The sequence below is a fragment of the Cyanistes caeruleus genome, chromosome 1 (genome assembly GCF_971803275.1).
Source record: "Cyanistes caeruleus chromosome 1, bCyaCae1.hap1.1, whole genome shotgun sequence".
NCBI classification, from domain to species: domain Eukaryota; kingdom Metazoa; phylum Chordata; class Aves; order Passeriformes; family Paridae; genus Cyanistes; species Cyanistes caeruleus.
Genome location: NC_141701.1, coordinates 84,078,575 through 84,103,270, shown reverse-complemented (window position 1 = coordinate 84,103,270; position 24,696 = coordinate 84,078,575). Strand labels below are relative to the sequence as shown.

The following is a 24,696-nucleotide window of genomic DNA, read 5'->3' as shown; positions in this document are numbered from 1 at the left end:
GCTTTTGTTTGCTTCATGTGAGATAGCTGGATAAAGCTGAAAAAAGCACAGAATAAAGGATAGGGCCATCTATCACCTTTTGGATAATGTCCACCAAGCCTTGATTTGAATCTCTGCAAAAAGTCAAGAGGAAGCATTGCGGTCCTGCCCAGAAAAAACTATTATCTAGGGATCCCCTTACTATAAACTCTTTCAAGGCCAACCACTAATGCATGGCAATCCAAGTAAGCACCTCAGGTCTCATTATACAGAAAAATCTTGTGTGTGATTCAATGAATTGTGAAGCAATGAATTCCACACAAGCTGCATAGAAGCTGGTATTACAAGAAGTAATTGGGATTTTGAGAAAACTGGATAAAAAATGCAGTATTAATAGTAGCAAAAAGAAACAGACCTCTGCAGCATTTACAGTTCTTTTAGTATTCCAAAATCAGAAAGTGCAAAAAAACATGCCTGAGTCAGGAAAGCTGTTTCAGTTTTGTCTTTGGTATACTACATTCCTTATAAAAGGACTAGAACCAGGTGAAGGGGAATAAGCTCAGGATCTCCTGTAGTGATGGCTCTCACCCCATAAACACCCTAAAAGGACATCTGCTGCAATACTGTTCCATACTGTTCAACTGCTGATCTAGTTATTATCCAAAACCGCATACATACACAGGATGTTCAGCAATACCTGGAACAGGCTGCCAAAGACTGATTTCAGATCCAGGCAATGGATCAAGGATGAAATTGAAAAGACTGGAAGATAAAAGGGGAGGGCAGCTACAAATGTGCTCCAGCCTTGTCACAAGCAAGAGGAACTTCTTCTCTCCCATGGGCTGTCACCACCTGACTCTGCCCAATAGGCACCCAAGGTAAGGTCAAGCACAGAAAAAGCGCCCACAGAGCAAGTGGGATGGTTCTTGTGTCAGCAAGAACCTGGAGAGCTCTGCAGCCAGGCACAGGAGGGGTTGGCCATGGCAGGTGCTGCGCTTGTCTAAGCAGCTCTGTTACTCCTGCCAAGCCCAAGATCAAGGCCACAGAAGAGGGTTCAGACACAGCTGAAAGAGACAATTAGTGCAAAAGGAGTCATCTTGTTCCAGGGAAATGTAAATTTATTGTGTCTTTATTATATGTTTATTTATAATGCTGCCAAGACACCTCCTCCTTAGGGACAGCAAAATCTGCCACAAAACAAAATGCTGCGAGTTTTGTTGTGCCGGATGAAGAAGAGGAAGGGATGATCTGCAGTGAATTCCGGAACTATCATTGCACAGCACGCAACAGCCACAAGCCCAGTGGCAGCAGCTGCTTCTGTACCTTCTTCATTGACTTCCACAAAGGACTTGTGAACCACTTCAGAGAGCACCAGCTCGTTGCCAGATGAAATTCCTGAAAAGTCTGCCTTCCCTGAATCAAATGCATCCAGCATTCCCATACTTCTTAAAATAGGTTTAAGATCGTAATCTTCTTCCAATTTAAATCTTGGTAAAGACACCTGCACGTTTGTAGACTCCATCATTTTAGGACTGATCCAAACCATCAGCTTCTCATATGTGAGTTCTCTTTCCAGCTGAGAGAAAAATCCAAATTTGCTTAATCACACTGAGAATTGAGTCAATGTTACATAGACAAAGTAGTGATTTCTATGTGTTTCTTCACATAGCACAAAACACGCATCCTTTTTTCCCCTGGGTTACACATGAAGACAGGATTTTCATTTTTAATATGGCAACAAAAAACTTGAGATACTTTAGTAATAAACATCTTGTCCAGAGTGCCAAGGAGCCCAAACTTGTAACCTACCCTCACCATAAAAGACATCCTCCCCTTTCTTGTGAGCCACACTCCACCTGCCAGCTGCTCAGCACAGGAGATCTACAGAACAAGCCACAGGACTGGCAAAGAACCCACCCAAAATCCCCCTCTCCACATTCCAGAAACACCACACTGTGCCTTCACCACAGACACAGCTGACCTCTGCTCCTGAGCAGGGCCAGCTCTTCTTCCAGAGCCTCTGGCTACGGGAGCAGCACACAGCCTGAGCAGCACTGACATAGGGGGGCAGTCACTTTGGGGACAGGGAGCAGAGGGACATTTCACCTGGCCTGGAGAACCAGCAACACAAGTGCTCTGGAACTGAACTGCATGTCTCCGTGCAATTCAGACTCTCTTCCCTGCAAGGATTTAGCCTGTCTTTGCACTCAGCTCAACTACTTACTTTTTCCAAGCCTGTGGATCCATCCTGGATTGAATCAGGGAGCAGGATGATCATGCTCAGCTCATTACCCACATACGGGAGCTCAAGGATTTTGGTCTGCAAGTCCCCAATGTAGGTCATGTTAAAACGTGCCTCCTTGAACATCATCTGCACAGGTCTGGTCTCATTCTAGAAATCCAGAGATGCCAACAGTTAGTGCACAACTACTCTGCTGGTCTCAAACTATGAAGCAGGCAGACAGTTACTCAGGGCCTTTTAGGATTTCACCAAAGAGAACTGATCACACACCAAAAAGTGCAGCCCAACCACAGTCTTTTGTAAAGCACAATGTAAATACAATGCATAATATAGTCCAAAACAACTCCAAAGGAGATTATTCATTAACCCTACATCCTGTTGATGTGCATCTTGAAACCTGGTTCTAAGCTTGCACAGCTGCAGGGCTAGAAAATGGAACAGTGTCTCTGGATACTCCTGCCAGCTTTTTCAACACATTCCACCAGGGAGAGAGCAAAGTGTCAGGAACCGAGTCAGCCCAGCAGTCTCTGAAGTGCTGTCAGATGAAGTCTGGGGTAAGCAGAAACCGCCCCTAATATAAGAGTTATAGTAACACTTTCCAATATATTTGGATTTATTTCACCACTGAGGGGGAGGGACAGTTGCAAGACAGGCATGAGGGCTTCAATCTTCCACAATGCTTGCTTCAAAAGCCAGGCAGTTAAGGAAGGCACATGACCAGCTCTTGCTCAGGACACCTGGAGACCAACACAGAGCTGCAGGGGATCCTGAGGGGCAGCCATGGCCTGCCCATGCCAGGGGCCAAGTCTTCCTCAAGAGCACTGATCGACTTCTGAAAACAAGTCTTGAAAGGAAATTTGTTTGCCATTCCTTTTGCATTGGCTCAGGGGCAGAAATGCAGCAGGAAAGCTCTGACTGAAGAAGACTTCAGTTCACAAGCTTTCACACCTGTCATTTTGCTATAGGGAAGGTTCTAGGAATGATGTGAAAGTTCAGAGAAACTCAGCAAAAAGAGTGCTCTTATGAAAGGGAGAGAGCATCAGGGATTTCCTACAGCCTACCCAAGGGAACCCTGCTTGAAAGATTTAATTTCTTCTTAAAGGTGATCATTTCAGACAACATCCACCTAACACTGCATGGTCAGCATTTTAGCACATCATACCTTATTAATTCGGAATGGCCTTTCACTGGTACTCTGTTTGTCAAATTGCTCTTCCCAGTTGCCTTTGAAATAGATGGCATTCACCAACACAAGTCTGGTCAAGGAATTCAGAATCCCCTCAGCCAACAGGTTCTGAATTTTACCTTTATGATATAAGGGAAAAAACCACATTACTTAATACCTTGACATGGATCTAATTATTAGCCAAGATATTATCTCACCTGCATTTAATACACAATAGAGAATTATGTACCAGACACAGCAAAACATCAGCATTTCAATTCTTTGAATTCACAACCCTACATCCTGAAGCAGGTGTTTACCTAAACCATGGCTGCCATTAAACACAACTGGACACTTGGCAAAGCACTCACCTTCAGTCTTTTCCTCTACCCAGCCATTGATTTGCCTCCTGGAATCCTCCCAAGCATGCAGGAAGTCCATCTGCTCCAGGCCAGCATGGTAGGATTTCTGGCTCAACTCTATAAAAGACTAACAGGGACATTCACAACAGATTTTCAGCAAGAGATTTTCTCTCATTCAGCCACAGGTGATCCTTACATTCTCCAAGGAAATCTGCCTGCTTTCCTTCACCTGCTTCATACAGAGTCATGAAAGTTCTGGCTGAGGACTGACTTCTAGCTGACAAGTTCCTGCTAGGATTTATACCACTTCTTTGAACTAGGAATCAGTATCATTGTTGTGGGGGATTTTTCTTCGTTTTATTTTCTGCTTCTGATAATTTTGTAAGTTTCTCTATAATACTTTTGCTTAGAGGTATATCAACCATTCATCCCACAGCCAAACATATTAATGGATCACAGAACCCTCAAGTGTACAAACTGATGGATTTCACCCTGCTTGGCATCACTTGTCCACTCAGAACACAAATTATTTCAAAGAGATGCTCCACCAAGTTCAGACACCGGGCTTTGCCAGAATCAATTGCACTCCTGGCTCTCAGCACAGAAGATTTGGAAGGCAAGCCCCAAAGCCTGCCTTTGACCTCCAGAGGAAACAGGTTGCAAGTGCATTATACTAAGACTCATAACAAATTTAATGGCTACTTACTGGAAGAAGCTCCAAGGTCTTTTCTCCGTACAGCCGGTTTGCAGTTCTCAGGATGTACTTGCTGTTGGGATCATTAATTTTGGACAGAAGGAATTGATACCCATTGTGAGCATCCTTAACGCTGCTCAGAGAAAGCACCTGCACAAAGACCAACATTCACAGCAGTGCTCATACCTTCTCTAAACACACTTGCTTCAGCAAGATGGCTTTTATAGTAAAATTACGCTTAACTTAAATACTGCCACTTGAAATCAAAAGATTTTTTTAACCAGACCTCCCATCTGGAGATATTCATGCAAGGCATATCCAATGTACCCAACAAGATGTTGCACAAGTCATACATTAGGGAGCAGCAGAGTCAGCAGTACTGATTTCCTTCCCTCAAGCCAAGTGCTACAAGATCACAGAATAGCTCAGGGAGGAAGAGAGCTGTAGGGACAAAGCCCTGCCCAAGCTGGGACACCTACAGCTGGCAGCTCAAACTGTGTCCAGATGCATTTTCAGTATCTCCAACTATGACAACAACAGAACTTTTTGAGAAACTTCTATGAAGTACATGGAAACAAAACAAGAGTTTATACTCCCCTCCCACATCGCAAAGGATGCAAACATCCAAATCATAATGACTGGTTCTGATTTAATATTGTCACTTCCTACATAAAACACATGCCAAGAGATATCTACTACCAGAGCAAAATTTGATAAAGGAATAAATCATGTTGCTATTACCAGTTGGAAATGTAGACAGTGGGCTTTTAAAAACATTTTTACGTGCCTGGCTTCATTTGCAGAACATGTATGGTATGATATTAAGCCCAAGCAAGGAAGGAAAGGAAAATAATTGATGTAGCCACCAAGTGATCAACAAAAAAACTCCACGAACCTCCTAATTACATTTTAAAGAAAATAAATCACAAAAACCTCAAAAAAACCACCCACAAACTAAACCCAGGAATCACTGCACTTCATACTGAACAGAGCTCACACTACAAAAACAAAGAAAATGGGTTCTCTTGACACACACACACACACCAGACAAAGAGCTCTGCTCTCCCCCACCACAGTGACAATCACAGTTGAGCACAAGTCCATGTCACAGACTCTTCCTCATATGCTCCCCTCCAATGCAAAGCACCAAGTTTATTTTGACCTACCTTGCTTATTTGGGCTTCTGTGCTACCTTTTGAACCCAGCAAAACCATGGACAAAGCAGAAGAAATACTAAAGGGCGAAAAGAACACGTTCTGCCCACTTTTCTTCTCACACAGCATCCTTAACAGGTCCACTGCAAAAGTGGTGTTGGCTGCACAGAGGCTTTCCATGCTTCTGAGCCTGGGACAAAAAACACAGAATGAGAATAAATCAAATTTACTTGGCTACCAAACAGTTGTTTCCAAGAATTGTAACTGCAGCATTCTCATACCAAAAAATAAAAAAAAAATTCCCCAACCAAACCGAAAAAACACTCAACAGGAATTCCAAACAAACTAATAACCCAAATCACAACAATCACGTGTCACTACATAATAGGATGTTTCCAGCCCACATCATTAATAAAGTTACAGATTACTTCAAGTTAATGACACTATATTAAAAAAAAATATATATATATATATATTTGCATTATAACAGGAAGACGGAAGGATTTGTCCTGGCAAACCCACATCAAATTTCTTCAGAATCACGGACCCTGTACACTCCACACATTTCACTCACACAGCAGCTTTCCCCGCACCGCTGAAAGCAGAACCGACAGCTTTCCTGCTTCCTTGAAGGTCCAAATGCAAGCAGAGGAGGAGTCTGCATCAGAATTTACGCATTTCATGCACGGACCGCCCACAGAAATTCCAAACAGCGCGGTCAGCTCTGTCCGGAAGACACACAAGCGGCACGGCAGCTTTGCCTGTTCTCTTACCCAGCTCTACGCTAAAGAAAACACCGGCACCTCCCGACCCAACATCTAAAGCAATAGCCCGGGGCGCGCCTTCCCTCTCCTCTCCTCACGCCACCCGCGCAAGCCTTGCACCCAAACCCCTTCAGGGCCCGCAGCCCACGCTGCCCGAGAAGCGCTGCGGCTCCCGGAGCCGAGCCAAGATTCCCACCCCGCTCCCCGACACCGCCCCAGGCCCGGGGATGCCCCGCGGGCGGGGACAGGCGGAGGCTGCCCCGCTCCCCTCCCGCCCGCCCGGCGACAACCGCGGCGACAGCGCCCGCCTGGGGCGGGCCGGCCTCACCCAACCCCGCCGGGCTCGGCACAGGCCTCCGCCTCCTGCCACAGCCTGACAAATGCCAGCGAGGATTGAAAAGGGACAAAAACACCCATGCGGCGCTGGCACTTCTTTTATTATTCCAGGAACAGGACCCACCAAGCACATCCCAGTGTAAGGAAAGCAGCTGCAGCTCTGGCTTTGGTATTAGACAGCTAAACTCTGCTGCCTAAGAAAATAGTGACAGGAAAAATACGTAACAATACCGAAAAAACAAAAACTGAAGTCAAGGCTTTGTCATTCAAATACTGCATAGGCACCATGCACCATTATGTTACATTCTTTGTTAAAGGACCTGAACTAGGTGACAGCAAAAAAACCCCTGGTGTCCTGGGCTGATGAAACAAGGATACTTGCCCTGCAAAAACCTCTCAGGGACATCTTCTACAAAAGCTTACTTTCATTCCCATTCTTGCCGAAGTGCTTCTCCAGTTATTAGCCAAACACACACATCTAGGCAGGATACTCAGCAATACCTGGAACAGGCTGCCAAACAATCCCTTCAGCTCCAGGCAATGGATCCAGGCACTAAAGGGATGAGACTGGAAGGTAAAAGGGGAGGACAACTAAAAATGTGCTCCAGCCTTGCCACAAGCAAGAGGAACAACTTCTCTCCCACGGGCTCTGACTCTGCCTGCTGGACACCCAAAGTTGGGTGAAGCACAGAAGAAGCACCCACAGAGCAAGAGGGATGGTTCTTGTGTCAGCAAGAACCTGGAGAGCTCTGCAGCCAGGCACAGGAGGGGTTGGACATGGCAGGTGCTGCGCTTGTCTAAGCAGCTCTGTTACTCCTGCCAAGCCCAAGATCAAGGCCACAAAAGAGAGTTCAGGCACAGCTGAAAGAGACAATTAGTGCAAAAGGAGTCATCTTGTTCCAGGGAAATGTAAATTTATTGTGTCATGGCACAGTAAGTGCAATGCTGCCCAGACACCTCCTCCTTAGGGACAGCAAAATCTGCCACAAAACAAAATGCTGCGAGTTTTGTTGTGCCGGATGAAGAAGAGGAAGGGATGATCTGCAGTGAATTCCGGAACTCTCATTGCACAGCGCATCATCATCACTGCAGCTGTGGCAGCAGCTGCTTCAGTGCCTTCTTCATTGACTTCCACAAAGGACTTGTGAACCACTTCAGAGAGCACCAGCTCGTTGCCAGATGAAATTCCTGAAAAGTCTGCCTTCCCTGAATCAAATGCATCCAGCATTCCCATGCTCCTCAGAAGGGGTTTCAGATCATAATTTTCTTCCAGTTTAAATCTGGGTAAAGACACCCGCACCTTTGTAGAGTCCATCATTTCTGGATTGATCCAATCTATTAGCTTCTCATATGTGAGTTCTCTTTCCAGCTGAAGAAAAAAATCCAAATTTACTTAATTACAGTGAGAACTGGGTCAGTGTTATACAAGCAAAATAACTGACTATGGGGTTACTTACACAGTGCATAAGATGCAGCTTTTTAACCTTCTTAGTGTGCCTCAAGCCAAAACTGCAAGTTATACCTCTCACTTGAGAATACTGCTCCTGCCAAGATCTTTACCAATTTTTTTTTTTTTGGTAGCTATAATAGGGATCAATCCCCTCCATATCAAGTTTACTTCTGTTTTATCTTAAATTGTTTGGGCTTTTTAATTTTTACTTATGGGAAAGAAAATGTAGAAGAATAGCTAACAAGGACCCAAAGAAACCAAACCAACTTCTTCTATTTCTTTACCAAATGGTCATCCTTCAGGTCAGTCAGCAGCATCATGGAAACAGTGTGCTCACAAACACCCTTTGCCATCAGTCTTAGAGAACTTTATCAATAATCTCCTTGCCCAGAGTGCCAAAGAGCCCAAACTTGTAACCTACCCTCACCACAAAGAGATCCTGCCCTTTCCTGTGACCCTCTCTCCAGGCAGTGAGCCACATTCCACCTGCTCAGCACAGGAGATCTACAGGACAAGCTACTGGACTTGCAAAGAACCCACCAAAAATCTCCCTCTCCACATTTCATCATCACCACACTGTGCCTTCACCACAACCACAGCTGACCTCTGCCCCTGAGCAGGGCCAGCTCTTCTTCCAGAGCCTCTGGCTACGGGAGCAGCACACAGCCTGTGTGGTGGCCAGGCCAGGTCCAGTGGTCTGACCCGGGATGCCGCGGCTTTCCCAGCGAGAGCGGTCCCACAAGAGACAGCCTTTGGGGGGTCTCTGGTGACCCCTGGCCACTGGGTAACCTCAGCAAGGGGCAGCCAGTGGCTGCAAGTGATTTCAGGTCTGCTCACTAGATTATCCCAGGCTGACTCAGAGGTAGAGAGACAGGAGAGCTGTGTGGCGATTGCACAGAGACAGCTTTTATTGTCCAGCAGCTCTGTCAAGGGTGGCAAGGGACAGCACCTCCCTTCTGAACTGGGCAGAAGCTGCGGCTTTCATGGGGGAAAGCCAGGGTGGTACCAGGGGGGAAAAAACCAATGGGCTATAAAAGATCAGCACAGTCACCAAAGCATGGTGGGATAGCTCACCATGAGAAGAGAGGATGGAGGGGTATTTCTCCAGGAGAGGGTTGAGATAAGCTTATCACAGCTCCCTCAATGTACATTCCTCCAAGGGAAAGCCTTGGTAGGCTCACCTGCCTCCACAAGTCTGAGCAGCACTGGCATAGGTGGCAGGGGGAAAATTCAGACTTTCTTCCCTGCAAAGATTCAGGCTGTCTTTGCACTCAGCTCAACTACTTACTTTTTCCAAGCCTGTGGATCCATCCTGGATTGAATCAGGGAGCAGGATGATCATGCTCAGTTCATTACCCACATACGGGAGCTCAAGGATTTTGGTCTGGAAGTCCCCAATGTAGGTCATGTTAAAACGTGCCGTCTTGAACATCATCTGCACCGGTCTGGTCTCATTCTAGAAATACAGAGATGTCAATAGTTAGTGTTGAGCTTCTTTGCTGGCCTCAAAATATGCAGCAGGTGGCCATTTACTCAGAGCCTTTAATGATCTGAAAAACACAACTGATCACATACCAAAGAGCACAGACACCATGCTGGCCTTTGAAAATAACTAAAAATCCTAAGATTTAGTTTTTAATTACTAATGTAGAAATGTCTGAGAAGATTCCTTTAAGGCAAATACGTGTCCTTATCCTTTTGTTCACTGAAGAACTAGTGACAAACACTAAAGTGATCCATTAGTAAGCATGGACATTGTTCTTCCCTATAAATGAATAAGTCATATCAATATATGTAGTTTTAGTCCATGAGGTTCTAAGGGCTGTAACAAAGACTGAAAATATTTTAAAATATATATCCTACAACTACCAAGAAAATTTGAGTATTAATTTGAATTCTTAAAAGTCATACCTATAGTAAGAAAGGGAGAGGTTTTATTCTCATTTTCCTTCAATGCTATCTTATTCCATTTCCACACGGAGTATCAGCTACTATTGTTTACATCATTCTTTTCCTTCTTCTCAGTTTCATTGCTTTCTCCCTTCCCTTTGTGAGACTGTCACATAAGTAGCTTTTTGTTATTAAAGTAATGCCACATGAATAATGCCCAGAGAGAATACGTCAGAAATTGTTCTGCAGCAGCAATGACACCTAAAAAGGATAGATAAGCAGAAGAAAAGACACACAGCCATAGAAGATCATCCAGTGAGTCATAAGAAGAGCAAGAGTCACAGGAGTAATTTCACAGGATGTTGGAGAGGTTCGTGGGATGTCAAAGTAACTCTTTGTAACTGAACAGGATATAAAATAGTTCGCTTAAGGACTCAGTTTACATGTCAGATTTCCAATTGTTCACTGAAGACAAGGTGTCAAGAACCAAGCTACTCCAGCAGTCTCTAAAGTGCTCTTGTAGAGACTACAGGGTGAGCAGTAACACACCCTTGTTTAAAAGTGCTAGTAGCACATAAAAGCACTCTTGGATTTATTTCACCACTGACAGAGAGGGACGCTTGCAAGACAGGCATGAGGGCTTCAATCTTCCACAATGCTTGCTTCAAAAGCCAGGCAGTTAAGGAAGGCACATGACCAGTTCTTGCTCAGGACACCTGGAGACCAACACAGAGCTGCAGGGGATCCTGAGGGGCAGCCATGGCCTGCCCATGCCAGGGGCCAAGTCTTCCTCAAGAGCACTGATCGACTTCTGAAAACAAGTCTTGAAAGGAAATTTGTTTGCCATTCCTTTTGCATTGGCTCAGGGGCAGAAATGCAGCAGGAAAGCTCTGACTGAAGAAGACTTCAGTTCACAAGCTTTCACACCTGTCTTTGTGCTATAGCAAAGGTTCTAGGAATGATGTGAAAGTTCAGAGAAACTCAGCAAACAGAGTGTTCATATGAAAGGGAGAGAGCATCAGGGATTTCCTACAGCCTACCCAAGGGAACCCTGCTTGAAAGATTTAATTTCTTCTTAAAGGTGATCATTTCAGACAACATCCAACTAACACTGTATGGTCAGCATTTTAGCACATCATACCTTATTAATTCGGAATTCCCATTCTGTGGTACTCTTTTTATTGAATTGCTCTTTCCAGTTGCCTTTGAAATAGATGGCATTCACCAACACAAGTCTGGTGAAAGAATTCAGAGTCCCCTCAGCCAACAGGTTCTGAATTTTACCTTTATGATATAAGGGAAAAAGACATATTAATTAATATCTTGACATGGATCTAATTATTAGCCAAGATAGGATCTCATTTAATTTACAATAAAATTTAATACACAGTAGAGAAGAGAAATATGTACCAGACACAGCAAAACATCAGCATTTCAATTCTTTGAATTCACAACCCTACATCCTGAAGCAGGTGTTTACCTAAACAATGGCTGCCATTAAACACAACTGGACACTTGGCAAAGCACTCACCTTCAGTCTTTTCCTCTACCCAGCCATTGATTTGCCTCCTGGAATCCTCCCAAGCATGCAGGAAGTCCATCTGCTCCAGGCCAGCATGGTAGGATTTCTGACTCGACTCTATAAAAGACTAACAGGGACATTCACAACAGATTTTCAGCAAGAGATTTTCTCTCATTCAGACACAGGTGAGTCTTACATTCTCCAAGGAAATCTGCCTGCTTTCCTTCACCTGCTTCATACAGAGCCATGAAAGTTCTGGCTGACAAGTTCCTGCTAGGATTTATACCACTTCTTTGAACTAGGCATTATTATTAAATCAAATGTCTTATGCATTCCACTACAAGCTTCTACATAAACTCATTGAAAATGATATGGCTATTTTTTTTCTTGATTTTATTTTACGCTTCAAGGATGTAACATTTTTTTATAAGTTTGTTTATCAGACTTTTGCTAAAACAGATAGCAACCATTCATCCCACAGCCAAATATATGAATGGATCTTATTACCCTCAAGTGTACAGATTGATGGATTTTACCCTGCCTTGGCATATTCAGGTCATGAGTTATTTAAAATTAAATTCTCTACCAAGTTCAGACACCAGGCTCTGTCAGAATCAACTGCACTCCTGGCTCTCAGCCCAGAAAGGTCAGAAGGCAAACCCCAAAGCCTGCCTTTGACCTCCAGAGGAAACAGGTAGCAAGTGCATTATACTAGGAAATGCCACAACTATAATGGCTACTTACTGGGAGAAACTCCAAGGTCTTTTCTCCATAGAGGCGGTTCGCAGTTCTGAGGATATATTTGGTGTTCGGATCATTGATTTCAGAGAGAAGGGATTGATACCCATTGTGAGCATCTTGGGTGCTGCTCAGAGAAAGCACCTGCACAAAGACAACATCCTCAGAGCTTGTACAAGTCATAAATTCAGGACTATCATAGCCACCAGTCCTGATTTTCCTTCCCTCAAGCCAAGCGCTACAGGATCACAGAATAGCTCAGGAGGGAAGGCACCTGTGGGGACAATCTGCTACAAAGCCCTGCCCAAGCTGGGACACCTACAGCTGGCAGCTCAGACTGTGTCCAGATGCATTTTCAGTATCTCCAACTATGACAACAACAGAACTTTTTGAGAAACTTCTAGAAAGTACATGGAAACAAAACAAGAGTTTATACTCCCCTCCCATATCGCAAAGGAAGCAAACATCCAAATCGTAGGGACTGGTTCTGATTTAATATTGTCACTTCCTACATAAAACACATGCCAAGAGGTATCTACTACCAGAGCAAAATTTGATAAAGGAATAAATCATGTTGCTATTACCAGTTGGAAATGTAGACAGTGGGCTTTTAAAAACATTTTTACGTGCCTGGCTTCATTTGCGCAACATGTACTGTATGAAATTAAGCCCAAGCAAGGAAGGAAAGGAAAATAATTGATGTAGCCACCAAGTGATCAACAAAAAAACTCCACGAACCTCCTAATTACATTTTAAATAAAATAAATCACAAAATCCGCAATAAAAACCACCCACAAACTAAACCCAGGAATCACTGCACTTCATACCGAACAAAGCTCACACTACAAAAACAAAGAAAATGGGTTGTCTTTACACATGTAAAAAACAAGATTCACCTTTCTTAATAAATGATAAAAAAAATTAATATCAACAAAATGTCAATTAGGAGACAAAGGAAATCAAGCAAAGGCTTAAAACGCCTGAGTGCCCCTGGCACCTTGCCAGGAACAAACCTGATATCTTTGCAACATTTTTTTTATCCCCTCCTGCTGTGAGGGTTTAATGCATATTCAAACCTTTCTAAGAAGCATTTGGCATGGTTACGCCCCAAACCCGCCTCTTCAGAGCATTCTTCGTATGGTTTTTATTTTTGCTGATCATCATTTTATTTGAATTTGATTTCCTTTCTTTGCAAGCGGTCAGTGCTGATAACAGTCTGGGCCCCTCGTCCTACCACTGGTGACAGCCTGGTGTCCTTCCACTGATAACAGCTTGGGGCCCACTGTCTTTGCCCTCTGGGGTTTCCTTGCTTTGTACCACAAAATTCCTTTAAGCTTAAAACTTGTTAGCAAGAGAAAAAGTACATACATACCCAAAAAGTATTTAACATACAATATTCATCCTAATACTTGCAAAAGCCAGTATCACAATATGGATTTATAACACACACACACACACACACCAGACAAAGCGCTCTGTTCTCCCACACCTCAGTGACAATCACAGTTGAGCACAAGTCCATGTCACAGACTCTTCCTCATATGCTCCCATCCAATGCAAAGCACCAAGTTTATTTTGACCTACCTTGCTTATTTGGGCTTCAGTGCTACCTTTTGAACCCAGCAAAACCATGGACAAAGCAGAAGAAATACTAAAGGGCGAAAAGAACACGTTCTGCCCACTTTTCTTTTCACACAGCATCCTTAACAGGTCCACTGCAAAAGTGGTGTTGGCTGCACAGAGACTTTCCATGCTTCTGAGCCTGGGACAAAAAACACAGAATGAGAATAAATCAAATTTACTTGGCTACCAAACAGTTGTTTCCAAGAATTGTCACTGCAGCATTCTCATACCAAAAAATAAAAAAAAAATTCCCCAACCAAACCGAAAAAACACTCAACAGGAATTCCAAACAAACTAATAACCCAAACCACAACAATCACGTGTCACTACATAATAGGATGTTTCCAGCCCACATCATTAATAAAGTTACAGATTACTCCAAGTTAATGACACTATATTAAAAAAAAAAAATATATATATATATATTTGCATTATAACAGGAAGACGGAAGGATTTGTCCTGGCAAACCCACATCAAATTTCTTCAGAATCACGGACCCTGTACACTCCACACATTTCACTCACACAGCAGCTTTCCCCGCACCGCTGAAAGCAGAACCGACAGCTTTCCTGCTTCCTTGAAGGTCCAAATGCAAGCAGAGGAGGAGTCTGCATCAGAATTTACGCATTTCATGCACGGACCGCCCACAGAAATTCCAAACAGCGCGGTCAGCTCTGTCCGGAAGACACACAAGCGGCACGGCAGCTTTGCCTGTTCTCTTATCCAGCTCTACGCTAAAGAAAACACCGGCCCCTCCCGACCCAACATCTAAAGCAATAGCCCGGGGCGCGCCTTCCCTCTCCTCTCCTCACGCCACCCGCGCAAGCCTTGCACCCAAACCCCTTCAGGGCCCGCAGCCCACGCTGCCCGAGAAGCGCTGCGGCTCCCGGAGCCGAGCCAAGATTCCCACCTCGCTCCCCGACACCGCCCCAGGCCCGGGGATGCCCCGCGGGCGGGGACAGGCGGAGGCTGCCCCGCTCCCCTCCCGCCCGCCCGGCGACAACCGCGGCGACAGCGCCCGCCTGGGGCGGGCCGGCCTCACCCAACCCCGCCGGGCTCGGCACAGGCCTCCGCCTCCTGCCACAGCCTGACAAATGCCAGCGAGGATTGAAAAGGGACAAAAACACCCATGCGGCGCTGGCACTTCTTTTATTATTCCAGGAACAGGACCCACCAAGCACATCCCAGTGTAAGGAAAGCAGCTGCAGCTCTGGCTTTGGTATTAGACAGCTAAACTCTGCTGCCTAAGAAAATAGTGACAGGATAAATACGTAACAATACCAAAAAAACAAAAACTGAAGTCAAGGATTTCTCATTCAAATATTGCATAGGCACCATGCACCATTATGTTACATTCTTTGATAAAGGACCTGAACTAGGTGACAGCAAAAAAGCCCCTGGTGTCCTGGGCTGATGAAACAAGGATACTTGCCCTGCAAAAACCTCTCAGGGACATCTTCTACAAAAGCTAACTTTCATTCCCATTCTTGCCGAAGTGCTTCTCCAGTTATTAGCCAAACACACACATCTAGGCAGGATACTCAGCAATACCTGGAACAGGCTGCCAAACAATCCCTTCAGCTCCAGGCAATGGATCCAGGCACTAAAGGGATGAGACTAGAAGGTAAAAGGGGAGGACAACTAAAAATGTGCTCCAGCCTTGCCACAAGCAAGAGGAACTTCTTCTCTCCCATGGGCTGTCACCACCTGACTCTGCCCAATAGGCACACAAGGTAGGGTCAAGCACAGAAAATCGACCACAGAGCAAGTGGGATGGTTCTTGTGTCAGCAAGAACCTGGAGATCTCTGCAGCCAGGCACAGGAGGGGTTGGGCATGGCAGGTGCTGCGCTTGTCTAAGCAGCTCTGTTACTCCTGCCAAGCCCAAGATCAAGGCCACAGAAGAGAGTTCAGGCACAGCTGAAAGAGACAATTAGTGCAAAAGGAGTCATCTTGTTCCAGGGAAATGTAAATTTATTGTGTCATGGCACAGTAAGTGCAATGCTGCCAAGACACCTCCTCCTTAGGGACAGCAAAATCTGCCACAAAACAAAATGCTGCAAGTTTTGTTGTGCCGGATGAAGAAGAGGAAGGGATGATCTGCAGTGAATTCAGGAACTACCACTGCACAGTAATTAGTGAACAGCCCAGTGGCAGCAGCTGCTTCAGTGCCTTCTTCATTGACTTCCACAAAGGACTTGTGAACCACTTCAGAGAGCACCAGCTCGTTGCCAGATGAAATTCCTGAAAAGTCTGCCTTCCCTGAATCAAATGCATCCAGCATTCCCATGCTCCTCAGAAGGGGTTTCAGATCATAATTTTCTTCCAGTTTAAATCTGGGTAAAGACACCTGCACCTTTGTAGAGTCCATCATTTCTGGATTGATCCAATCTATTAGCTTCTCATATGTGAGTTCTCTTTCCAGCTGAAGAAAAAAATCCAAATTTACTTAATTACAGTGAGAATTGGGTCAGTGTTATACAAGCAAAATAACTGACTATGGGGTTACTTACACAGTGCATAAGATGCAGCTTTTTAACCTTCTTAGTGTGCCTCAAGCCAAAACTGCAAGTTATACCTCTCACTTGAGAATACTGCTCCTGCCAAGATCTTTACCAAAATTATTTTTTTTGGTAGCTGTAATAGGGATCAATCCCCTCCATATCAAGTTTACTTCTGTTTTATGTTAAATTGTTTGGGCTTTTTAGTTTTTACTTATGGGAAAGAAAATGTAGAAGAATAGCTAACAAGGACCCAAAGAAACCAAACCAACTTCTTCTATTTCTTTACCAAATGGTCATCCTTCAGGTCAGTCAGCAGCATCATGGAAACAGTGTGCTCACAAACACCCTTTGCCATCAGTCTTAGAGAACTTTATCAATAATCTCCTTGCCCAGAGTGCCAAAGAGCCCAAACTTGTAACCTACCCTCACCACAAAGAGATCCTGCCCTTTCCTGTGACCCTCTCTCCAGGCAGTGAGCCACATTCCACCTGCTCAGCACAGGAGATCTACAGGACAAGCTACTGGACTTGCAAAGAACCCACCAAAAATCCCCCTCTCCACATTTCATCATCACCACACTGTGCCTTCACCACAACCACAGCTGACCTCTGCTCCTGAGCAGGGCCAGCTCTTCTTCCAGAGCCTCTGGCTACAGGAGCAGCACACAGCCTGTGTGGTGGCCAGGCCAGGTCCAGTGGTCTGACCCGGGATGCCGCGGCTTTCCCAGCGAGAGCGGTCCCACAAGAGACAGCCTTTGGGGGGTCTCTGGTGACCCCTGGCCACTGGGTAACCTCAGCAAGGGGCAGCCAGTGGCTGCAAGTGATTTCAGGTCTGCTCACTAGATTATCCCAGGCTGACTCAGAGGTAGAGAGACAGGAGAGCTGTGTGGCGATTGCACAGAGACAGCTTTTATTGTCCAGCAGCTCTGTCAAGGGTGGCAAGGGACAGCACCTCCCTTCTGAACTGGGCAGAAGCTGCGGCTTTCATGGGGGAAAGCCAGGGTGGTACCAGGGGGGAAAAAACCAATGGGCTACTATAGATCAGCATAGTCACCAAAGTATGGTGGGATAGCTCACCATGAGAAGAGAGGATGGAGAGGTATTTCTCCAGGAGAGGGTTGAGATAAGCTTATCACAGCTCCCTCAATGTACATTCCTCCAAGGGAAAGCATTGGTAGGCTCACCTGCCTCCACAAATCTGAGCAGCACTGGCATAGGTGGCAGGGGGAAAATTCCGACTTTCTTCCCTGCAAAGATTCAGGCTGTCTTTGCACTCAGCTCAACTACTTACTTTTTCCAAGCCTGTGGATCCATCCTGGATTGAATCAGGGAGCAGGATGATCATGCTCAGCTCATTACCCACATACGGGAGCTCAAGGATTTTGGTCTGGAAGTCCCCAATGTAGGTCATGTTAAAATGTGCCTCCTTGAACATCATCTGCACAGGTCTGGTTTCATTCTAGAAATACAGAGATGTCAATAGTTAGTGTTGAGCTTCTTTGCTGGCCTCAAAATATGCAGCAGGTGGCCATTTACTCAGAGCCTTTAATGATTTGAAAAAGACAACTGATCTCACACCAAAGAGCACAGACACCATGCTGGCCTTTGTAAATAACTAAAAATCCTAAGATTTAGTTTTTAATTACTAATGTAGAAATGTCTGAGAAGATTCCTTTAAGGCAAATACGTGTCCTTATCCTTTTGTTCACTTAAGAACTAGTGACAAACACTAAAGTGATCCATTAGTAAGCATGGACATTGTTCTTCCCTATAAATGAATAAGTCATATCAATATATGTAGTTTTAGTCCATGTGGTTGTAAGGGCTGTAACAAAGACTGAAAATATTTTAAAATATATATCCTACAACTACCAAGAAAATTTGAGTATTAATTTGAATTCTTAAAAGTCATACCTATAGTAAGAAAGGGAGAGGTTTTATTCTCATTTTCCTTCAATGCTATCTTATTCCATTTCCACATGGAGTATCAGCTACTATTGTTTACATCATTCTTTTCCTTCTTCTCAGTTTCATTGCTTTCTCCCTTCCCTTTGTGAGACTGCCACATAAGTAGCTTTTTGTTATTAAAGTAATGCCACATGAATAATGCCCAGAGAGAATATGTCAGAAATTGTTCTGCAGCAGTAATGATACCTAAAAAGGACAGATAAGCAGAAGAAAAGACACACAGTCATAGAAGATCATCCAGTGAGTCATAAGAAGAGCAAGAGTCACAGGAGTAATTTCACAGGATGTTGGAAAGGTTCGTGGGATGTCAAAGTAACTCTTTGTAACTGAACAGGATATAAAATAGTTCACTTAAGAACTCAGTTTACATGTCAGATTTCCAATTGTTCATTGAAGACAAGGTGTCAAGAACCAAGCTACTCCAGCAGTCTCTAAAGTGCTCTTGTAGAGACTACAGGGTGAGCAGTAACACACCCTTGTTTAAAAGTGCTAGTAGCACATAAAAGCACTCTTGGATTTATTCCACCACAAGGGGGAGGAACAGTTTCAAGACAGGCATGAGGGCTTCAATCTTCCACAATGCTTGCTTCAAAAGCCAGGCAATTAAGGAAGGCACATGACCAGTTCTTGCTCAGGACACCTGGAGACCAACTGTCATGGAGTTACTTTACCTTTAAGGGAGTTGGAGTTGCTGGGAAGTGCTTGGAGTCTTTTCTCCTGACCAATTATTGGTCATTGCTGGGAACTGACAGCAGTTTAGGCCATTGAAAAGTGGGATCAACTTGTGAACCCTACCTTAAAGTGTAAAAGCAGAGCTTTCTGGGTTCTCTCTTTGTTTTCTGGCTGTGGAGGGTGGCGGAGCTCCAGGCCTCCCGTCCCTGCCCAGGCCATGCGGCCGGGCGGGGATGGGGCCGGGCCTGCCCCGTCTCCCGGCCGGGAGATGGGGGGGCCTGGGGAAGGTTTTCCTCGGGCTGGGCCGGGCCGAGCCGATCTCTGGCTCGGCTGCAGGTTTTGCTGTAACTACATTCACTAGAAACTGCCCACTGAAGAAAGAGAGAAGCTCTGGACTTGCAGCGGGTTAGAGCAGAGACTACACGCTCTAGAGCAGCCATGAGGAACTTTCCATCACAGACGGCTCCAGCTCCTGTTCGGCAGAGATCCCCAAACCATCTACAAAAGCCTGGGCAAGATTTTAACTCTTTCATTACCCAGATGAGACTTGCAGATTAATCTTTTTATCCAGAGAGAGAGAGAGAGAAAGATCAACATGAAAAGAGACTTTATAAACTACCAGTGACAAGAAAGAAAAGAAGCTTCAGGAAAAGTAGAGAATTAAGAAGATGCTTTAATTAAGCTGAAATATCTCCCTGTTAAAACTATGGAGATGGACAATGAAGTCCTGAAAAGAACTCCTTTAATTCATGATATAGGATCTAGAGAGGAATAGCGTTCAAAGTGTAAATTTGAGTAAAGAGTAATTATAGTATAGTGAAGTGCTGGGAGATTAAAAGCCTTGAGAGGCCATGAGAAAACTGTTGAGAGATTTGAAGCCCTGAGAGGCCATGAGAAAACTGTTTTCTGGTGAAGCTCACAGAAACAGATGAAGAAGACTTTTTTTGCCTTTGAATAACTTATCCTTAAAAATGCTATCTCTAGACGCATGGCCCATACATACTTCAGAGTGATGTGAGAACGGGAGGAGTGAACTCTAATAATAGCAGCTCTGGACAGCTAACATTAGAGCAATAGAAAACTATAACAAAGATAGTTTTCTTGTGAGAAACTCCATAAATTAACAGGAAGAAACTTCTGTTTCTCTATAAAGATTGGTAAAAAGACTAGCAAGAATTGGGACTGTTTTGACCATCAGAGTTCCAGAGTTTTTGTCTCTGTTGTCATGTGAACAAGGGAATAGTGGGTAGATAGGGGATGGAAAGGTTTTTCTGGAAGTTTATTCTGGTGTTCTTATTATTGTGGTTTGTCAATAAACTTTCTTTTTTTTTCCCTTTTAAGTTGTATGCCTGTTTTGCTCTTATTCTAATCCGTATCTCACAGCAAGAAGTAAGTAATTTTCTTAGTTAGTGGTTTAAAACCATGACACCAACACAGAGCTGCAGGGGATCCTGAGGGGCAGCCATGGCCTGCCCATGCCAGGGGCCAAGTCTTCCTCAAGAGCACTGATCGACTTCTGAAAACAAGTCTTGAAAGGAAATTTGTTTGCCATTCCTTTTGCATTGGCTCAGGGGCAGAAATGCAGCAGGAAAGCTCTGACTGAAGAAGACTTCAGTTCACAAGCTTTCACACCTGTCATTTTGCTATAGGGAAGGTTCTAGGAATGATGTGAAAGTTCAGAGAAACTCAGCAGAGTGTTCATATGAAAGGGAGAGAGCATCAGGGATTTCCTACAGCCTATCCAAGGGAACCCTGCTTGAAAGATTTAATTTCTTCTTAAAGGTGGTCATTTCAGACAACATCCAACTAACACTGTATGGTCAGCATTTTAGCACATCATACCTTATTAATTCGGAATTCCCATTCTGTGGTACTCTTTTTATTGAATTGCTCTTTCCAGTTGCCTTTGAAATAGATGGCATTCACCAACACAAGTCTGGTGAAAGAATTCAGAGTCCCCTCAGCCAACAGGTTCTGAATTTTACCTTTATGATATAAGGGAAAAAGACATATTAATTAATACCTTGACCTGGATCTAATTATTAGCCAAGATAGGATCTCACCTGCATTTAATACACAATAGAGAAGAGAAATATGTACCAGACACAGCAAAACATCAGCATTTCAATTCTTTGAATTCACAACCCTACATCCTGAAGCAGGTGTTTACCTAAACAATGGCTGCCATTAAACACAACTGGACACTTGGCAAAGCACTCACCTTCAGTCCTTTCCTCTACCCAGCCATTGATTTGCCTCCTGGAATCCTCCCAAGCATGCAGGAAGTCCATCTGCTCCAGGCCAGCATGGTAGGATTTCTGACTCGACTCTATAAAAGACTAACAGGGACATTCACAACAGATTTTCAGCAAGAGATTTTCTCTCATTCAGACACAGGTGAGTCTTACATTCTCCAAGGAAATCTGCCTGCTTTCCTTCACCTGCTTCATACAGAGCATGAAAGTTCTGGCTGACAAGTTCCTGCTAGGATTTATACCACTTCTTTGAACTAGGCATTATTATTAAATCAAATGTCTTATGCATTCCACTACAAGCTTCTACATAAACTCATTGAAAATGATATGGCTATTTTTTTTCTTGATTTTATTTTACGCTTCAAGGATGTAACATTTTTTTATAAGTTTGTTTATCAGACTTTTGCTAAAAGAGATAGCAACCATTCATCCCACAGCCAAATATATGAATGGATCTTATTACCCTCAAGTGTACAGATTGATGGATTTTACCCTGCCTTGGCATATTCAGGTCATGAGTTATTTAAAATTAAATTCTCTACCAAGTTCAGACACCAGGCTCTGTCAGAATCAACTGCACTCCTGGCTCTCAGCCCAGAAAGGTCAGAAGGCAAACCCCAAAGCCTGCCTTTGACCTCCAGAGGTAACAGGTAGCAAGTGCATTATACTAGGAAATGCCACAACTATAATGGCTACTTACTGGGAGAAACTCCAAGGTCTTTTCTCCATAGAGGCGGTTCGCAGTTCTGAGGATATATTTGGTGTTCGGATCATTGATTTCAGAGAGAAGGGATTGATACCCATTGTGAGCATCTTGGGTGCTGCTCAGAGAAAGCACCTGCACAAAGACAACATCCTCAGAGCTTGTACAAGTCATAAATTCAGGACTATCATAGCCACCAGTCCTGATTTTCCTTCCCTCAAGCCAAGCGCTACAGGATCACAGAATAGCTCAGGAGGGAAGGCACCTGTGGGGACAATCTGCTACAAAGCCCTGCCCAAGCTGGGACACCTACAGCTGGCAGCTCAGACTGTGTCCAGATGCATTTTCAGTATCTCCAACTATGACAACAACAGAACTTTTTGAGAAACTTCTAGAAAGTACATGGAAACAAAACAAGAGTTTATACTCCCCTCCCATATCGCAAAGGAAGCAAACATCCAAATCGTAGGGACTGGTTCTGATTTAATATTGTCACTTCCTACATAAAACACATGCCAAGAGGTATCTACTACCAGAGCAAAATTTGATAAAGGAATAAATCATGTTGCTATTACCAGTTGGAAATGTAGACAGTGGGCTTTTAAAAACATTTTTACGTGCCTGGCTTCATTTGCGCAACATGTACTGTATGAAATTAAGCCCAAGCAAGGAAGGAAAGGAAAATAATTGATGTAGCCACCAAGTGATCAACAAAAAAACTCCACGAACCTCCTAATTACATTTTAAATAAAATAAATCACAAAATCCGCAATAAAAACCACCCACAAACTAAACCCAGGAATCACTGCACTTCATACCGAACAAAGCTCACACTACAAAAACAAAGAAAATGGGTTGTCTTTACACATGTAAAAAACAAGATTCACCTTTCTTAATAAATGATAAAAAAAAATTAATATCAACAAAATGTCAATTAGGAGACAAAGGAAATCAAGCAAAGGGTTAAAACGCCTGAGTGCCCCTGGCACCTTGCCAGGAACAAACCTGATATCTTTGCAACATTTTTTTTATCCCCTCCTGCTGTGAGGGTTTAATGCATATTCAAACTTTTCTAAGAAGCATTTAGCATGGTTACCCCCAAACCCGCCTCTTCAGAGCATTCTTCGTATGGTTTTTATTTTTGCTGATCATCATTTTATTTGAATTTGATTTCCTTTCTTTGCAAGCGGTCAGTGCTGATAACAGTCTGGGCCCCTCGTCCTACCACTGGTGACAGCCTGGTCTCCATTGTCCTTCCACTGATAACAGCTTGGGGCCCACTGTCTTTGCCCTCTGGGGTTTCCTTGCTTTGTACCACAAAATTCCTTTAAGCTTAAAACTTGTTAGCAAGAGAAAAAGAACATACATACCCAAAAAGTATTTAACATATAATATTCATCCTAATACTTGCGAAAGCCAGTATCACAATATGGATTTATAACACACACACACACACACCAGACAAAGCGCTCTGTTCTCCCACACCTCAGTGACAATCACAGTCGAGCACAAGTCCATGTCACAGACTCTTCCTCATATGCTCCCCTCCAATGCAAAGCACCAAGTTTATTTTGACCTACCTTGCTTATTTGGGCTTCTGTGCTACCTTTTGAACCCAGCAAAACCATGGACAAAGCAGAAGAAATACTAAAGGGCGAAAAGAACACGTTCTGCCCACTTTTCTTCTCACACAGCATCCTTAACAGGTCCACTGCAAAAGTGGTGTTGGCTGCACAGAGGCTTTCCATGCTTCTGAGCCTGGGACATAAAACACAGAATGAGAATAGATCAAATTTACTTGGCTACCAAACAGTTGTTTCCAAGAATTGTCACTGCAACATTCTCATACCAAAAAATAAAAAAAAAATTCCCCAACCAAACCGAAAAAACACTCAACAGGAATTCCAAACAAATAAACTAATAACCCAAACCACACCAATCACGTATCAGTCACTACATAATAGGATGTTTCTTGCCCACATCATTAATAAACTTATTTATTGCTCCAAGTTAATGGCATTACGTTAAAAAAAAGAAAAATCTTCCCATTGTAACAGAAAAGCATAAGGATTTGTCCTGTCCACATCAAATTTCTTCAGAATCACGGACCCTGTACACTCCACACATTTCACTCACACAGCAGCTTTCCCCGCACCGCTGAAAGCAGAACCGACAGCTTTCCTGCTTCCTTGAAGGTCCAAATGCAAGCAGAGGAGGAGTCTGCATCAGAATTTACGCATTTCATGCACGGACCGCCCACAGAAATTCCAAACAGCGCGGTCAGCTCTGTCCGGAAGACACACAAGCGGCACGGCAGCTTTGCCTGTTCTCTTACCCAGCTCTACGCTAAAGAAAACACCGGCCCCTCCCGACCCAACATCTAAAGCAATAGCCCGGGGCGCGCCTTCCCTCTCCTCTCCTCACGCCACCCGCGCAAGCCTTGCACCCAAACCCCTTCAGGGCCCGCAGCCCACGCTGCCCGAGAAGCGCTGCGGCTCCCGGAGCCGAGCCAAGATTCCCACCTCGCTCCCCGACACCGCCCCAGGCCCGGGGATGCCCCGCGGGCGGGGACAGGCGGAGGCTGCCCCGCTCCCCTCCCGCCCGCCCGGCGACAACCGCGGCGACAGCGCCCGCCTGGGGCGGGCCGGCCTCACCCAACCCCGCCGGGCTCGGCACAG

The 24,696-nt window shown here is 44.4% G+C and overlaps 3 protein-coding genes across 12 annotated transcripts; all 3 read right to left on the bottom strand.

Moving 5' to 3' along the window:
- Window positions 1–1,079: 1,079 nt before the first annotated feature.
- On the bottom strand, window positions 1,080–6,666 carry LOC111923942 (serpin B6-like). 6 transcript variants are annotated; one of them, XM_086899759.1, is made up of 8 exons: window positions 6,557–6,666; window positions 6,119–6,254; window positions 5,609–5,860; window positions 4,455–4,592; window positions 3,758–3,875; window positions 3,384–3,526; window positions 2,204–2,371; window positions 1,080–1,555 (listed from the first exon to the last, which is right to left on the bottom strand). In XM_086899759.1, exons 3-8 carry the CDS (start codon window positions 5,774–5,776, stop codon window positions 1,151–1,153), a joined length of 1,140 nt encoding a protein of 379 aa, XP_086755885.1. In that variant the 5' UTR covers window positions 5,777–5,860; window positions 6,119–6,254; window positions 6,557–6,666; the 3' UTR covers window positions 1,080–1,150. The 6 variants fall into 6 exon arrangements, with proteins under 6 accessions (XP_086755885.1, XP_086755896.1, XP_086755853.1 ...); XM_086899770.1 differs by having other exon boundaries at window positions 6,151–6,254; XM_086899727.1 differs by having other exon boundaries at window positions 5,609–5,786; window positions 6,171–6,254; window positions 6,557–6,660.
- Window positions 6,667–6,776: 110 nt separating this feature from the next.
- LOC147655673 (serpin B6-like) lies at window positions 6,777–14,920 on the bottom strand. 4 transcript variants are annotated; one of them, XM_086899796.1, is made up of 8 exons: window positions 14,830–14,920; window positions 14,413–14,527; window positions 13,881–14,132; window positions 12,303–12,440; window positions 11,568–11,685; window positions 11,178–11,320; window positions 9,435–9,602; window positions 6,777–8,065 (listed from the first exon to the last, which is right to left on the bottom strand). In XM_086899796.1, exons 3-8 carry the CDS (start codon window positions 14,046–14,048, stop codon window positions 7,661–7,663), a joined length of 1,140 nt encoding a protein of 379 aa, XP_086755922.1. In that variant the 5' UTR covers window positions 14,049–14,132; window positions 14,413–14,527; window positions 14,830–14,920; the 3' UTR covers window positions 6,777–7,660. The 4 variants fall into 4 exon arrangements, with proteins under 4 accessions (XP_086755922.1, XP_086755933.1, XP_086755928.1 ...); XM_086899807.1 differs by having other exon boundaries at window positions 13,881–14,058; window positions 14,444–14,527; window positions 14,830–14,915; XM_086899802.1 differs by lacking the exon at window positions 14,413–14,527 and having other exon boundaries at window positions 13,881–14,058; window positions 14,830–14,900.
- Window positions 14,921–15,049: 129 nt separating this feature from the next.
- On the bottom strand, window positions 15,050–24,613 carry LOC147655672 (serpin B6-like). 2 transcript variants are annotated; one of them, XM_086899871.1, is made up of 8 exons: window positions 24,541–24,594; window positions 24,155–24,238; window positions 23,599–23,776; window positions 22,016–22,153; window positions 21,282–21,399; window positions 20,903–21,045; window positions 17,712–17,879; window positions 15,050–16,342 (listed from the first exon to the last, which is right to left on the bottom strand). In XM_086899871.1, exons 3-8 carry the CDS (start codon window positions 23,764–23,766, stop codon window positions 15,941–15,943), a joined length of 1,137 nt encoding a protein of 378 aa, XP_086755997.1. In that variant the 5' UTR covers window positions 23,767–23,776; window positions 24,155–24,238; window positions 24,541–24,594; the 3' UTR covers window positions 15,050–15,940. The 2 variants fall into 2 exon arrangements, with proteins under 2 accessions (XP_086755997.1, XP_086755988.1); XM_086899862.1 differs by lacking the exon at window positions 24,155–24,238 and having other exon boundaries at window positions 24,541–24,613.
- Between the last annotated feature and the right edge of the window lie 83 nt (window positions 24,614–24,696).

What these genes read in the sequence shown, in the direction of transcription:
- LOC111923942 (XM_086899748.1), bottom strand. An exon ending in CAGAAGCCCAAATAAGCAAG is followed by an intron (nt 4,593 to 5,608) that starts GTAGGTCAAAAT and finishes GTCTTTGTGCAG; the next exon opens with GTGCTTTCTCTGAGCAGCGT. An exon ending in GGTAGAGGAAAAGACTGAAG is followed by an intron (nt 3,527 to 3,757) that starts GTGAGTGCTTTG and finishes TATATCATAAAG; the next exon opens with GTAAAATTCAGAACCTGTTG.
- LOC147655672 (XM_086899862.1), bottom strand. Translation starts at nt 23,766, where the DNA reads ATGGAAAGCCTCTGTGCAGCCAACACCACTTTTGCAGTGGACCTGTTA. An exon ending in GGGAATTCCGAATTAATAAG is followed by an intron (nt 17,880 to 20,902) that starts GTATGATGTGCT and finishes CTGTATTTCTAG; the next exon opens with AATGAAACCAGACCTGTGCA. An exon ending in GATCCACAGGCTTGGAAAAA is followed by an intron (nt 16,343 to 17,711) that starts GTAAGTAGTTGA and finishes TTTTTTCTTCAG; the next exon opens with CTGGAAAGAGAACTCACATA.
- LOC147655673 (XM_086899789.1), bottom strand. An exon ending in CTGAAGCCCAAATAAGCAAG is followed by an intron (nt 12,441 to 13,880) that starts GTAGGTCAAAAT and finishes GTCTTTGTGCAG; the next exon opens with GTGCTTTCTCTGAGCAGCAC. An exon ending in GGGAATTCCGAATTAATAAG is followed by an intron (nt 9,603 to 11,177) that starts GTATGATGTGCT and finishes CTGTATTTCTAG; the next exon opens with AATGAGACCAGACCGGTGCA.